At 42.8% G+C, this 14,121-nt stretch overlaps 1 protein-coding gene across 6 annotated transcripts in view; it reads left to right on the top strand.

Moving 5' to 3' along the window:
• CEP135 (centrosomal protein 135) overlaps positions 1 to 10,214 on the top strand; it is a 108,861-nt gene extending 98,647 nt beyond the window's left edge. For 3 of the 6 annotated variants that reach the window (XM_073341982.1, XM_073341978.1, XM_073341980.1), the window contains one exon: positions 10,145 to 10,214. In XM_073341982.1, coding sequence (XP_073198083.1) covers positions 10,145 to 10,199 — 55 coding nt within the window. In that variant the 3' untranslated portion in view covers positions 10,200 to 10,214. Of the gene's footprint in view, positions 1 to 2,631; positions 4,152 to 10,144 lie in introns of those variants that run through there. The other 3 variants (XM_073341984.1, XM_073341979.1, XM_073341981.1) reach the window with 1 other exon arrangement.
• Positions 10,215 to 14,121: the final 3,907 nt, after the last annotated feature.

The raw sequence follows: 14,121 nt of genomic DNA, 5'->3' as shown, positions 1-14,121 counted from the left end.
AATAGCTTATATAAAGTGATCACTCTCCTTACAATGTGTATGATGATCAAGGTGGGCCATTTTCCAGCATAAATCCAGGGTTTAACAAGAACGTCTGAGGAATGGGACGTAACTACAGGAACATAACTACAACGTTAAGCGAGGAGTTACTGTATAGGGTATGTCTACACAGCTAAGAAAAGCCCATGGCTGGCCAGTGCCAGCTGACTCAGGGTCACAGGACTCAGGCTGCGGGGTTGTTTCATTGCTATGTCTACTTCCAGGCTCAGGCTGCAGCCTGAGCTCTGGTCCCCTGGAAGGTGAGAGCGGGTCCCAGAGCTCAGGATGCAGCCGAATACAGAAGTCTACGCAACAATGAAAGAGCCCTGTGAGCCCAAGTTGGCTGCCATGGGCCAGCCTCGGGTGTCTGGTTGCTATGTAAACATATCCACAGTGTCCTGTACTGGCCGGAGCTTGAGTATTTGTGCAGTCTAATCAATTTGTTTCCTTTCTTCAGCTTTGGTGACATATGCCCTGCATCTTGCCCAGTCAGCTGTAGATATTGTCCAAGCACAGAGGCTACTCTGAGATTATAGTAAACCTCACTTAAACACTCTCTTCACCACACCTTCCTCTGATATTCTCAGCATTAATGGCCTCACAAAGACCAGGGTTGACAGCTGCTCCACATTTGATACACAGATCATCTCATCTAGTAACCTGAAACTACTACATGGAAAGTTGAGAATGATTTGTCAGGTTGATAACCTGAAAGCTGGAGGAATTTCTTATGTCACGACATTTGGGGTACTGAAGAAGACAGCCTTCAATCCTTCCTCTCTACCTCAGAGTAGCCACGCTCCTAATTTTTGTAGAGAGAGGCTAGGGTCATCCAACTCATGCAGAAAACCACTATGGGCTCCCAGCCAGAAATCATATCCATCCAATCCATCCATATACCACTCTAGCCATGTGTAAGGTGGCAAAATGCAAGCACACGCTGCTAAAGAGTGCCACTGACTACTTCTACCTTTTACATTAGCACTTGATGGTAACATTATTGATGGTCAAGGACAAGCCTAATAGTTCAGCACCTCTGAATCACGATTCTAACACTGGGATGTTCTGAGAATGAAGAGCAACAACCCATACTCAGAGCTACCTGTTAACAACACATACACTGTTATAGGAATCTTATACTAAGGTAGATAGCATAGATACATAGGTAAATACTAGTATGAGTTTTGGAAAAAGTCATACCAGTTTATCAGTTCTCTCCCCTTGCAAATTTGTACAGAATTCAGTCTGAGGGATTGGAAATGGCCTAGCTTCGAGTGTGGAAATCCTCCGATGCACTTGATACCCATAGATATCTGCCTGAGATTTTTGGCTTTCAGTAGGTAGTTTAGCCGATTGAAAGTTTGCTAAATGGGGATTTGGGCAGAGGACAATCTCATTAAGGCAAAAAGGAGTGTGGTCACATTCTGTTTCTTGAGATCCATTATCCAACCCTCTACCTTCCACAAGAGAGGTAAGGGACAGGCCAAGATGTTGTTCTTTATTTTAGGTTGATTTGAAGGATACCTGGAAGGTGTTGGGCCTCTGTATTAGCAGAGGTCTCAGGAAGCCAAGGCCCAAGCTACTAAGCAGAAAAAACCTTGATTTTTTTGAAAGATTCAAGCACAAACTGCCAGCTTCCCAAGATGCATCTTGGGGACTCTTCCATTTCTGATTGCCAAGGTCTGAACGTTCAAGGTCATGATAAGGCACAGTCTATCATAGGTAGATCAGAATCTGTAGCTAGCCTGTCATCTTTTACTGTCCAGGAGATTTGCAGGACACTCATATATGTCTCTACATTTTTACAAAGCATTGTTGTTTTAGATATGACCTGTCAATGGTACAAACCTGGTTACAGGTTTGTGTGACCCACCTCTCCCGCCGCTACATGTTGCATCTCAGTGAAAAGTCAAAATGAAAGGATTGTGAGTTGAGCTCTGTTTATTTTCAAAAAGTATTTAGTAACCAGGTATGCTACCACAGCTGACTTGTCTAATTAGATCAGAGAGGAACCAAGAATCCCGAAATTGCACAAAGTTAACAGAAGAGATACCATTTCATATCTGTACTTTTTCCATGGACTTTGCTTGAATCCAAATACTCTTGAAATTTCTGATTTCATACACAAATTTAAGATTTGTCTGATCGCAGCTCTGAGTCCAATGCATAATTGTTTCTTGGCAATCAGACCTGCCCATGAACTTTTCACTTTCTCTCTCTGATCACTTTTACTTCTTATTTATCCCTTCCTTGCAGCTTTCCACAGTGGAAGTATGTTTTGTCAATTGTGTTGTTTTATACTGTGCACTGGGAATTTTTCCCCTTTTTATAAGCCATTTAGTCTAACCTAATAACTTTCTACTTGTCCTTGGCTTACATTTTACTTTTGTCCAGTGCTTGTGCAAATGTGTCAAGAATAAAATGTATATTAAAATAAATTCTGTGGGTGATATCATGGGCTGATTCTAGTAATTTAGGAATAAACTATGAAGCAGGTAATATTATTATATATTTTACCCTTGGTTGAATGGATAAAAATACTGTAAGCAGATGTTTATATTTTTAAAATTTCTTCTTCCTCCCCCCAACCAGAAATGTGAGCTTCAAGGAATAACCATACCTGGGATAGTCTTAAAACTAAACCAGTAATAGAAGGATTAACTTGTTTCAAGGACTTTTGAAAATTATGAAGGTTGACATGAATTCTGCCTCTGACTTCGCTTCAAATCAGTGATAACTTGTGAATTTGTGTGTGTTCGTGTCATACAATCAGACTTGAAAATTCTATTCTCCCATTTATCTGGGGTTGACAAGGTGTTTTTTTTATGGGTGCTTTTCATTGCCAGTCGAGGCACAAAATTTATGCATTATAACAAAGTTGCATGGCAGTTTTGCAAAGCTAGTATAATAGCTATATAAATTTATGGTACAAAAGAAGGAAGCTGAGTAAGAATAACTGATTTATCAACTTCTGATTTCTCTGCTTATTTAAATTTGCTTAAATCAGATATGGCTTCAGAAATATGTACATACTACAGCATGAGCGAATATTGAACAAAAACAGGTTTGGACTTTTTTAAAGATTTGTTGATGCACAGTATATTTGTTATGCTTCTGGTGGATTTCCATGTGTTTTTGGATTTTTTTACAAGTGTTTTCTGTTTACATGTCATTGCTTTTATACACCCGATGTCTTGCAGAATGTCAGTTTATTTTCAGAATGGATTATTATCCTCGCTGTAGAATTTTCTTCTTAACAAAGAGCAGTGTCAAATCAATAATTGTATTTTATAAATTTACTTTGTGTGTCATTTCTAATAAAAATAGTCTAGTCTTCTGGAATACCATTTATACTTTTAAAACTTATTTTGCCAATGTTAATGAAAAGTAATGGAAATAAGAGATTTTAAACTTGTACTGTATTATAATGTACTAAATATTACACAATAGTTCTATTTTACTTATTTCCAAACTAAATCTGGAGATATTTTTCAATTTTTTTTAAATTTTTTTTTAAAAGATTAGAACAAAATCTGGAATCGTTCATACAGTTGAGTTCAAGTTTTTAAAGAGATGTGACACAGGGCCTTATTAGGATACAGAGCTACTAGGTAAGTGTAGTGAGGATTAATCTCTTTAAGAAAACTCTGATAAATGTGACAGACAATTATTAAAAGTTTAGGTCAAAGTAGGTTATGTACTCTGCTACATTCATTTTTTATAACATATTAAAGCTGATCTATGTCAGATAACTGTATTTTTGGATTCATCTTGGTTGTCCTTCAAAATGTTTAATTTGAATAGTGCTTAATAGTATCTAGTAATTCAAAAGATAATGTGACAAGTATTTATTGGTGTTATGTATAGAATTAGAAAGGGGAAACCTATACTGTTATAATGCATCCCTGCTGACTGATTTACAGCATTCCATTCATATAACTTTGAAGAAAATCCTGTACTTCCCAGATTCCATTATGGACACCAATAAGGCATAAAGAACATATAAAATGACATGGAAGAATTAAACTTCGAACTTTGCTACACTTGGTCTCCCATCAACAGTATTTTGCAATAAGATTGTTAAGACTGTGACTTAATAAAAATATATTTTATCTGGAAATATGGTCTCAATAGAAACATTGTAATTAACTTAAATATATTGTTGCTTCCATATATAAGCTTTATTCTTGTATGAGGGTGGCATATTGTGTCAGTTTAGACAATCATATCTATGTAGAGACTAGATTGTAAGGACTGAAAGTGGCAACATAAAACACACAAATTCAGAATTACTTGTAAATATTTTAAATAGGATAGTTCCAACCTCTGGGGGCATGGAAGCAAATTGCTTATACAAGACGAGTACAATTCTATTTTTAACGGATTGTTGGTTTGTCCATTATGGGGTGAAGGGAATTGTTGGTTTGTCCATTATGGGGTGAAGGGAAATACTATAGGGATTGATACTATCCAAATGAAGTTAATGGCAAAGCTTTCATTGACATCAGTGGTGCATGATGAGGTTCACAGTACCTATATAAAGTACGTTCTTACATTATTCAATTTTTGTTTCTGCTTTGGATAGCCTCCACAGTAGCTTTTAAATCTTTTAATTTATATTCTTTTTACTGTCAAACTTTTTCAATAATAAAATACTAAGTGAAAAGAGCAAGGGTATGTTTACACTACAAAATTAAGTCAATCTAAGTTATGTCAGCTGCCACAGTAATTAGTGTGGACGTACACAACTAACTTATGCTCCTTGTGTCAGTGTTATGCATTCTCACTACCAGTGCTTGCATCAATGCAGAGAACAGTGCACCATGAGTAGCTAGCCCACTGTGCAACTCATCGCCATCTAGCGCAGGGTGTTTTGGGTAGGCTTTGCAATGCTGCAAGGGGGAAAAACATTCACGCAGCGGTGACTGGGAAAATGGCATGAATGTCCCATGATACAGTTTTCTCCGTCGTGTAATTGTAGACACTGCTTTAAGTCAATGTAACTTACATCACTCATGGGGGATGGCTTTTTCACACCTCAGAGTGATGCAAGTTACATCGACTTAAGCAGTAGTGTACACAAGCTGTGTATATGAGCGTTGCGAACACAATGTGCCTGACCCTGCAGTATTTCTGGAGCTGCCGCACAGAATGTGACAATTTCTTTCAAGTAGCCTTGCTGGAAGCCATGGAATAAAACAATTCCCAGTTGCTGTTGGCAGTCACAGAGCAACTGAACATGACTGAGCCCTGGTCTGGTCTCGAGAAACAAGCACTGATGGGGTTCGCATCATTATGCAGGTATGGGATGACAAGCAGTGGCTGCAGAACTTTTGGATGCACAAGGCCACTTCTTTCCTGGAACTGTGTGCGGAACTCGTCCCAGCCCTCCTGCACAGCAACACCCAAATGAGACCTGCCCTGACAGTGGAGAAGCAAGTTGTGATCACTGTGTGGAAGCTTTTAATGCCTGACTGCTACTAGTCAGTCAGGAAACAATTTGGAGTTGGGCAGTGTGCTGGAGATAGTGGATGGTTTTGCTGCAGTGGGGTTCCTGAACTGCGGTGGGGCAATAGATAGCGCATCTGAAGGATATGCGTACCATCATCTGCTGTGCATCATGCTCCTTCTCCTGAGCTTTTCTCCTGTCTTCAGTGTCCCTGCCCATTTCGTCAGAGAGTGATCCTCCATTACCTCTGTTCAGTGTCTGCCGCTCCAGAGGCTTGCATGATCTCTAGAAACATGTCATCCTGCATTCCCTTTCTTCTCCTCCTCATCTGGCTCAGCCTCTCTGCTGGTGTGGAGGTGAGGGCCACATTTGCAGCTGCAAAAGATACAATGCATAAAGGTGCTATTGTGAGTGCATACTCCAAGCATATGGAAATCACTCCCTTTAATCCACCCCAGTTTAAAGCCATACATTTTAACTTCAGCCAGGTATTCATAGACCATGGTGGCAGTCCCAGCCCTGGAAGGAAGAAGGCAGAGAGCTGGCACAAGGGGTATGGGGGGCACACGGGCACTAGTGTTTGCAGATCAGGCAATTGAACTGAATACTAGCACCGTCTCCCACAGGCAGTGGTGACTTTAGCTGATATCTCATACCTGAGGGTAATGAAAGCAGAAAGGGAACAGCTGCTACACGTGTTCAGCTGCAGACTGTGTCCATATGCTGCTAGCCTGTGTGCTGCAATGATGCCTACCCAATTAATTGCTGAGTGGCATGGGAAAATGTCCTACTGTGGCAGAAGAAATAAGGCAGGCCTTCCCAAAAACCTTCAGCAACAGATTGCAGAGTACTTACAGAAAAGCTTCCTTGAGATCTCTATGGAGGATTCACAGGATATCTCAGTGCACATATGTTTTTCAGAGCCCCCTCTGCCTAACTGTGCTGGGCAATGAGAAGCAGATAGCCACACTACTTCCACGGGTTATTTCACTACCTCTTGTAAACAGCTCCCTGTAAAAGCAGCATATCTGCTGCACCACACCAGGAGTAATTGTTTGCCTTCCTTGCCTTCTGGTATGCCTGCTGCAGCTCCTTCACTTTCACACAGCACTGTTGCAGGTCCCTCTTGTAGCCTTCTCCTTCATGCCTCAAGCGATCTGCTCATAGATGTCCATATTTCTATGGCTGGATCGGAGTTTTGCCTGTACCTCCTCCTCTCCCCACAGAACCAGGAGTTCCACCACCTCCTGTGCACTCCAGGTAGGCGTGCATTTGGAGCGTGTAGCCAGCATGCTTAGCTGGGCAGGAGCTAGGTGAACTCTCCACACTGAGCAAATAGGAAATGGAATTTCAAAAATGTGCAGGCTTTAAAAGAGGAGGGGCATATTCCTGTGTACTTGGCCACTGGGCAGCGGAGTTCAAAACAGTGACCAGAGCCACTGAAGTAGACGTTAAGTAACGCAGTGTCCGTACTGCCACTGCATCAACCTATGTTGACTTAACTTGACCTCTGCAAGAGGCATAGCACTTAAGTTGACTGAGTAGATCAGAAACACTGTCGTGTAGTCATTGACATAATTAGGTTGACTTAAGCTGCCTTGCATTGACCTAACTCTGTAGTGTAGACTAGGCCCAAGTGTTCCATTCTTTGGAAGATACTGTTCTTCACTTGGCAAAAGAAACTGCAAAGCTAGATGTAAATATTTACATGATGAAATCTTTAATTTAGATAACTCAACAAATATGTTAATTGTTTGCTAATTTCACTATTTGCAGATAACTCTTAATTCTACATAGCTGAATGCTATTATATGTGATCACCTACCAGTTGCCATTCCAAAAATATCAATACTCCAGTATACTGAAATAGTTCAGTTTGTGCCATCTAGCTTTGTGAATTTAAAATATCATTGAAAACTAGACTACAGTTTTGTTCTTTTCCCATCTGTTACAACTTTGTTTTGAATGTTTTATGGTAAGCTGTACAAACAAAGGTAACAATTATACCATTTCATGATTTAAAACAGGTGGGTGAACTACTGCCTGCGCCACTCCCAGAAGTAGCTGGCACCACATCCCTGCAGCCCCTGGGGGAGGGAGGCAGAGGGCACCGCCCCCTGCCCCGCAGCTCCCATTGGCCGGGAACGGGGAACCACGGATAATGGGAACTTTGTGGGAGGTACCCACAGGCAAGGGCAGTGTGCGGAGCCCTCTGCTCCTCCTCCCTCAGGGGCCACGGGGACGTGGTGCTGGCTGCTACCAGAAGCCGCTCCAGGTAAGCAGCACAGGGCTGGAGCCCGCACCTCAACCCCCTGCCCTGAGCCCCCCCACACTCCTGCTGCACCCCCTACTCCTCATGTACCCCAACTCCCTGCCCTGAGTCCCCTACCACACCCTGCCTGCACCCCAACCTCCTGCCGCACCCTGCTCCCCTCCTGCACCCCAACCCCCTGCCCTGAGCCACCTGCCGCACCCCTTCTGCACTCCAACCCCCTGCCCTGAGCCCCTTCCCCCAACCCCTTTGCCCTGAACCCCTTCCTGCACACCGCACCCCTTCCCACACCCCAACCCTCTGCCCCAGCCCTACATTCATGACTGCTGCAATTTCCCCACCCAGATGTGGCCCTTGGGCCAAAAAGTTTGCCCACCCCTGATTTAAAATATCAATTTCTAATTTATAGAGAAAAGCTATGTGAGGTAATATCTTTTTTTGGACTAACTTCTATTGAGAGAGAAACTTACACAAAACTCTTCTGGCCTTCTAACCAACTCCCAGCCCCTCCAACCTCATCATCAGAAGCAAGCTCCCCTCAGATCGGGACACACCATTATAGTGACACCAGACCCTGCCAGAACAACAGATGCAAAACCTGCATCTATATTTCCACTGCAATGATGATCCATACCTCCTTTCAAGACCCCTGTGTCCTACACATGCCTATCACAACATGTAGAATATCTCATCCAGTGCATTAAATGCCACGACTGTGTGGGTGAAACCAGACAATCACTATGCTCTCAAATGAACTCAAACAAAAATAAGACAAAAACACCATATCACCCATGGATGAACACTTTTCACAAAACAATCACTCCATATATGACCTCTGTCCTCATCCCTAAAGGAAACCTGCACAAGATCTTCAAAGACTAACCTGTGGGCTTAAATTCATAACTTTGCTAGACACGAACAATCATGGTCTTAATAAACACACTGGATTTATGCTTACAACAACAGACTGTAACAGAGACTACCTGTGCCTGCAGATAGTAGGGGAGCAAGTGAGGACAGCTGGCTTCAGCAGTGTTACTGAGCATGCTCAGTCCATGTGAGCATGCTCAGTACAAGCCAAGGAGCAAATCTGGAGGGGGACATGAACCTCCAGTCCCCTCCCCCGGCGCATCACCTCTTCTCTGTAACCCACTAACCTATTTTTGTCCTATGATTGTTAATAGGATACTTCACCTTTAATGGTCACAGAATAAGTGCCGATGCTAAACAATCTGTTCCACCTTGTATTTAGCTGTGATGCTCTGGGCTTGCCTACACTTGAAATAGCTGCAGCTGTGTCGCGGTAGCGTTTGAAGTATAGACGTTACCTATGCTGACAAGGAGAGGTTCTCTCATTAGCATAGGTAATCCACCTCTCTGGGAGGCAGTAGCTAGGTCAACGGAAGAATTCTTCTGTTGGCCTAGTGCTGTCTGCAGGGGGAGTTAGGACAGCTTAACTACATCACTCAGGGGTATGGATTTTTCACACCCCAGAGTGACATAGTTAAGCCAGCCTATTTTTCTAGTATAGACCAGGCTTCTGAGTACCTTTCCCAGACCTGAAGAAGAGCTTTGTGTAGCCCGAAAGCTTGTCTCTTTCACCAACAGAAGATCCAATAGCAGATATTACCTCACCCACCTTGTCTCTCTCATAACCTGGGACCAACACAGCTAAAACAATTTCTAATTTAGTTCAGTAAGTATAAAACAGGAAAAAAATTGAGAGGTTTAAGTTACTTCAGTGTGACGATGTGTGTAAACTATTTTGATTGCTTAACGTTTGATTCTAATGGCCTACTACTTTGAAAACAAACCTACAGCCAATCAGGGATACTGTAGTGGTTGTTTTGTTCTTTGCTGGAGTGTCAGCTATCCTGAAGAGTTGTTTTCTTATTGCACCTTGCCAAGTTGGGGGGGGAATAGGAAACTGGAACATCCCAGCTTTTTGACAGGTTTCTAGTTTCCTATCCTGGTAAGTTGAGAATCGGGACAGGACAGCTAAGTGGAGTCCTGTCTGGACGGATGACACCCAAAATACTTTCATCCTGACATATGGTATTTTTTCCCCTAGCTTCTCTATTGCAGTGGGAGAGGTCTAGGTTGGATATTAAGAAAAAGTATTTCACTAGGACGGTGGTGAAGCACTGGAATGGGTTACCTAGGGAGGTGGTGGAATCTCCATCCTTAGAGGTTTTTAAGGCCCAGCTTGACAAAGCTCTGGCTGGGATGATTTAGTTGGTGTTGGCCCTGCTTTGAGCAGGGGATTGGACTAGATGACTTCCTGAGGTCTCTTCCAATCCTAGTATTCTATGATTCTATTGATGACTCCAGAAAATAAAGCAAAAGGGTACTTATTTTGATTGTTTCCTCTCTGTGTTTTTTAGAGTGGATTGCCAGAGATGTGAGAAATCTGGAGAGCACAAAGAGTCTGCTTTCTAGATGGCTGATGCTGGGGAGACAGTAACGCTATCAGTCTGGATTGGTGGGTTAAACATATCAACAGTAAATTTTTTTTAAAAACTTTAAGCTGTTTTGACCTTCCCTTCTTTCTTGGCTTCGGTGACATTTTAGATGATTAATCTAAAGTCAGTGCCCTTTTAAACAAAGGATTTTAGAAAGTATTTTGAAACTTTAATTTTCTCAGACCCTCCTAAACTGAGAAATGCTCCCCTCATTAAGTGATAAGTTAATAAAAGCCAAGAAAACCTGCAGTATCTAACCTCTACACAGAAGCATATAGATAAAAAGTAAAGCAGCACTAAGACTTTTCTGGATCCTGACCAGCAACACTTAATGGGTCTTAAAGTCTTGTCACCCCTGTATCTGTCTGGTCACTGATGCTAACCACCAAAACAGTTCTGTCTGCTGCATCTCCACATCTGTTGTGCCCCTATGCTACGCCTGCCGCTCCTGGGTTTCTTCTCCCAGGTCTTGGAGCATGGGGTGGGAGAGAGGCTGCAGTGGGGTCACTTTCTCCCACGCAGTTGGGTGTTGTAGGGAGGGGGAAGAGCAAAGAAACCATGTTGCTTAAGGAAGGGAAGTGGGAGCAGGGAACATAGCTGCTCTTTGCTGCGCTCTTTCCGCTCCCTTCTCCCCCATCTCCTCCTGTGACAATGGTGTTAGGTTGCTGAGGGGAGAGGGGAGAGGAGAAGAGCACTGCCTGCTTCTTGCAGTACCACTGATTTTTTGTTCTACCCCAGGAGGAGGTTGGCAAGTAATGGAATCAGTGTGTTTCCCCCATGTAGTACTAAAAATGTTCACCTCTCAGCAACCCGGCTCACCTTTTAGAAATTGTATTGAGGCCTGCAACCCATTTCAAATCAGCACACTCCTAGCACTGCTGACCACTCTTTCCAGTCTGCGATATGTAACTCGTACCACTCTTATTCAGCTAGTTAGTTTCATTTTAAGTTGCAACCTCTTGTCCACAGGCTTTATGGTGGTTTGCAGAGAGCTGGCTGATCATAGTGCTGGCGGCTTCTTCTCTAACTGCTCAATAACATTAAAATAGGTAGAAATAAATTATTTTTTCTTTTCCATGTAAGTAACTGTTGTAGTTGCCATAGAGGTTTTATGAGGTCAGAGATGGGAGGAGGTCCTCCATAAAACCAGTTCTAGGAACATATGGTCTACACTCTGGAATAGCTTAACAATTAATAGTTTATCTTTCAGTGCTTGTCCATATCTATTCCACTGCTGGTGCACATATACCCAATACACTTGAGTTCAGATTCCTTTGGCCAGCAGTGTCTGTTGGGGGCCGCACCTGTGCCCTGAGTGTTCTCACACCTCCACTGGAGGGGAAAACGGATAAGATGACCCTAACCACCTCTCACTTCCTTGTCACTGGCTGCGGCTACAAGTCATGCAATGCCTGATCTCCACTCACTGTGTGGCCTATTTTTTGTGATGTAAATAGTTAGGTACTTAATATTTAGTCATTAGTGTTGTTAGAGGTTTTTTTATTGTTTCCTTTCTCCCTTAAAGGGAGAAAATTGTTCGGTTTGCCTGAGAGTTTGCCCCAGGATTAGTCATTATGACTGAACGTGTTTCAGGGTAGCAGCCGTGTTCAGCTGTAGTCGCAAAAAGATAAGGTGTACTAGTGGCACCTTAGACACTGACTAATTTATTTGAGCATAAGCTTTCGTGAGTGAGCTGCATCCAATGAAGTGAGCTGTAGCTCACGAAAGCTTATGCTCAAATAAATTGGTTAGTCTCTAAGGTGCCACTAGTACTCCTTTTCTTTTTATGACTGAACATGAATCTCCAGGCTTTAAAAATTGCCTTTCATGGAGGTGATAATGCCTTTCCATGATGAGCACACCAGATGTGTCTGGGCAAGAGCCACATTACGGAGACACAAAGATCTAGGGAGTCTCATCTGAAAACATTCCTTCTGGAAAGTATGTCCCTCTTCAGGTAGCATGTGAGCTATCACAAGATTAAAAACTCAGTGAAATTAAGGCACTTTAGTTTTACCACGAAGTAAACTTGCAGAGGTCAGTCCTATACCCAATGAGGCAAACAAGACATTTGTGGACTTGTTAAGCAGAATGGATGACATGTTGGAGATTCCAGCTAAGGTGGTCCAGGACATTCTGCACACCACACAAGCTCCTGGACATCCTGCACACTTCAGTACTAGGATGTCTTGCAATGACCAACGAAGGGCTTTTAGAGCCAGCTAAATTGCTCTGGCAGGTGCCTGCTTCTCTGGCACCAGCATCAAAGAGAGAAGACCATCACTCCTAAGTGCTTTCCCAGAACTCCCAGCAATTTTATATGACAGTCACCACTGGGGTCATTAATTGTCAATGATGTGAATGAGCGTTGAAACAAAGCCAGCAAAATGGGACACTAAAAGGCAAGAGACAAAAAGTTAATGTGTTTGGAAAAATTATTGTGCATCAAGTTTCCAAATGAGTTGCCAATTACCAGGTCCTGCTGGCAATGTATGATTATTTGAACTGGGACTCCTTATCTAAATTTGCCTTATCTAAATTTGTAAACCAAGAAGGAGTTAAAGTCACTGATTGACAAAGGTCAACTTGTGGTGATTAAATCCCTCCAAGTAGCCCTTGATGCTGTAAATACAGCTTTCAGATATATGGCTGCCTCCCTTGCTCTGTGGAGATCCTTATGGTTTTGTCAGCAGGGATCCCTTAAGAACTGAGGATCTTCAATTTGAGGAATGTAAACTTTTCAATGTTAAAATAACTGAGGTCTTATTCTTTCTGAAGGACTCACATGCCACATTTAGATCCTTAGGGGTATATGCTCAGACACCAAAGCAGAAGGACTTTAAGACTCAACTGCAGAGGCAATCTTTTTATACCTGACAGGTAACCTGAACCCCCTAGAAAGTGCCAAAATTTCCACAGAGGAAAGTCATCCACATCCAACACCAAGTCTGCTCATTAATGGAGCAGATTTGACTCAGCGAGGAGTAGCATACAAATTCTGTTGGATCTTCCTGTTATATTCCCTCCGTTTGGGATTCATTTATTTCATCTTTGTGGGGTCTAGAACACTGTCACTGTGGACCAGTGCATCCTGGCAGCTGTAGACATTTCATTAAGTTACAGACCTTTCCCAGCCCCCAAACCCTCATCTTCCCTATCCCTTTTCAGGGATCTCTCACACAAGAGTGAGTTACATGGGGAGGTGCAATCACTTCTAAATCTTGGATCATGGAAGAAGTATTAAAAGAACACAGGGGGTAAGAGTTTAACTCTGATTACTTTCTGATTTCCAAAAAGAAAGGGGGCCAGTGCCTTACTCTGTTGCACAGTTTCTCTCTCCATTCATTACTCATGGTCTAATGCTCCCCACCTGTAGAATTTGGAGACTATCCAATGTTGTTGCTGGAGGCTCCAGGGGAAGGGTCCACCTTTTGAGCTCAGGCTACCAGATTTTCCGCCTCCAATAGTGGAAAAAGTTGGTTCAATTTCTCGCAACAATTTTGTTTAAAAACCTTTAATTTTAGGTTGCTATTTATAATCCTCCTCATCTGGCAGAGTGGTGGTTTCAACCACCTGGATCTGCTGCTGCAGTATCTCCCTGCTGGACTCCTCTGCCCCCATTCAGATATGGCAGAGCTGTTGTGGAAACCCCCCTGCATAAATGTAAGCAGTGTTCCCTGAGGGTATGTCTGCACTTACTGTGGATCGACACTGCGGCGATTGATCCACCGGGGATCAATTTAGTGGGTCTAGTGAAGACCCGCTAAATTGACTGCAGATCGCTCTCCCATCAATTCTGGTACGCCACCAGAATGAGAAGCTTAAAGTAAGTCGACAGGAGAGTTTCTCCCATCGACCCAATGCGGTGTAGACACCGCAATAAGTCACCTAAGCTACAT

The sequence above is a fragment of the Lepidochelys kempii genome, chromosome 4 (assembly GCF_965140265.1).
Source record: "Lepidochelys kempii isolate rLepKem1 chromosome 4, rLepKem1.hap2, whole genome shotgun sequence".
NCBI classification, from domain to species: Eukaryota; Metazoa; Chordata; order Testudines; family Cheloniidae; genus Lepidochelys; species Lepidochelys kempii.
The sequence above is the reverse complement of the archived record's forward strand: the minus strand, read 5'-3'. Positions and strand labels throughout refer to the sequence as shown.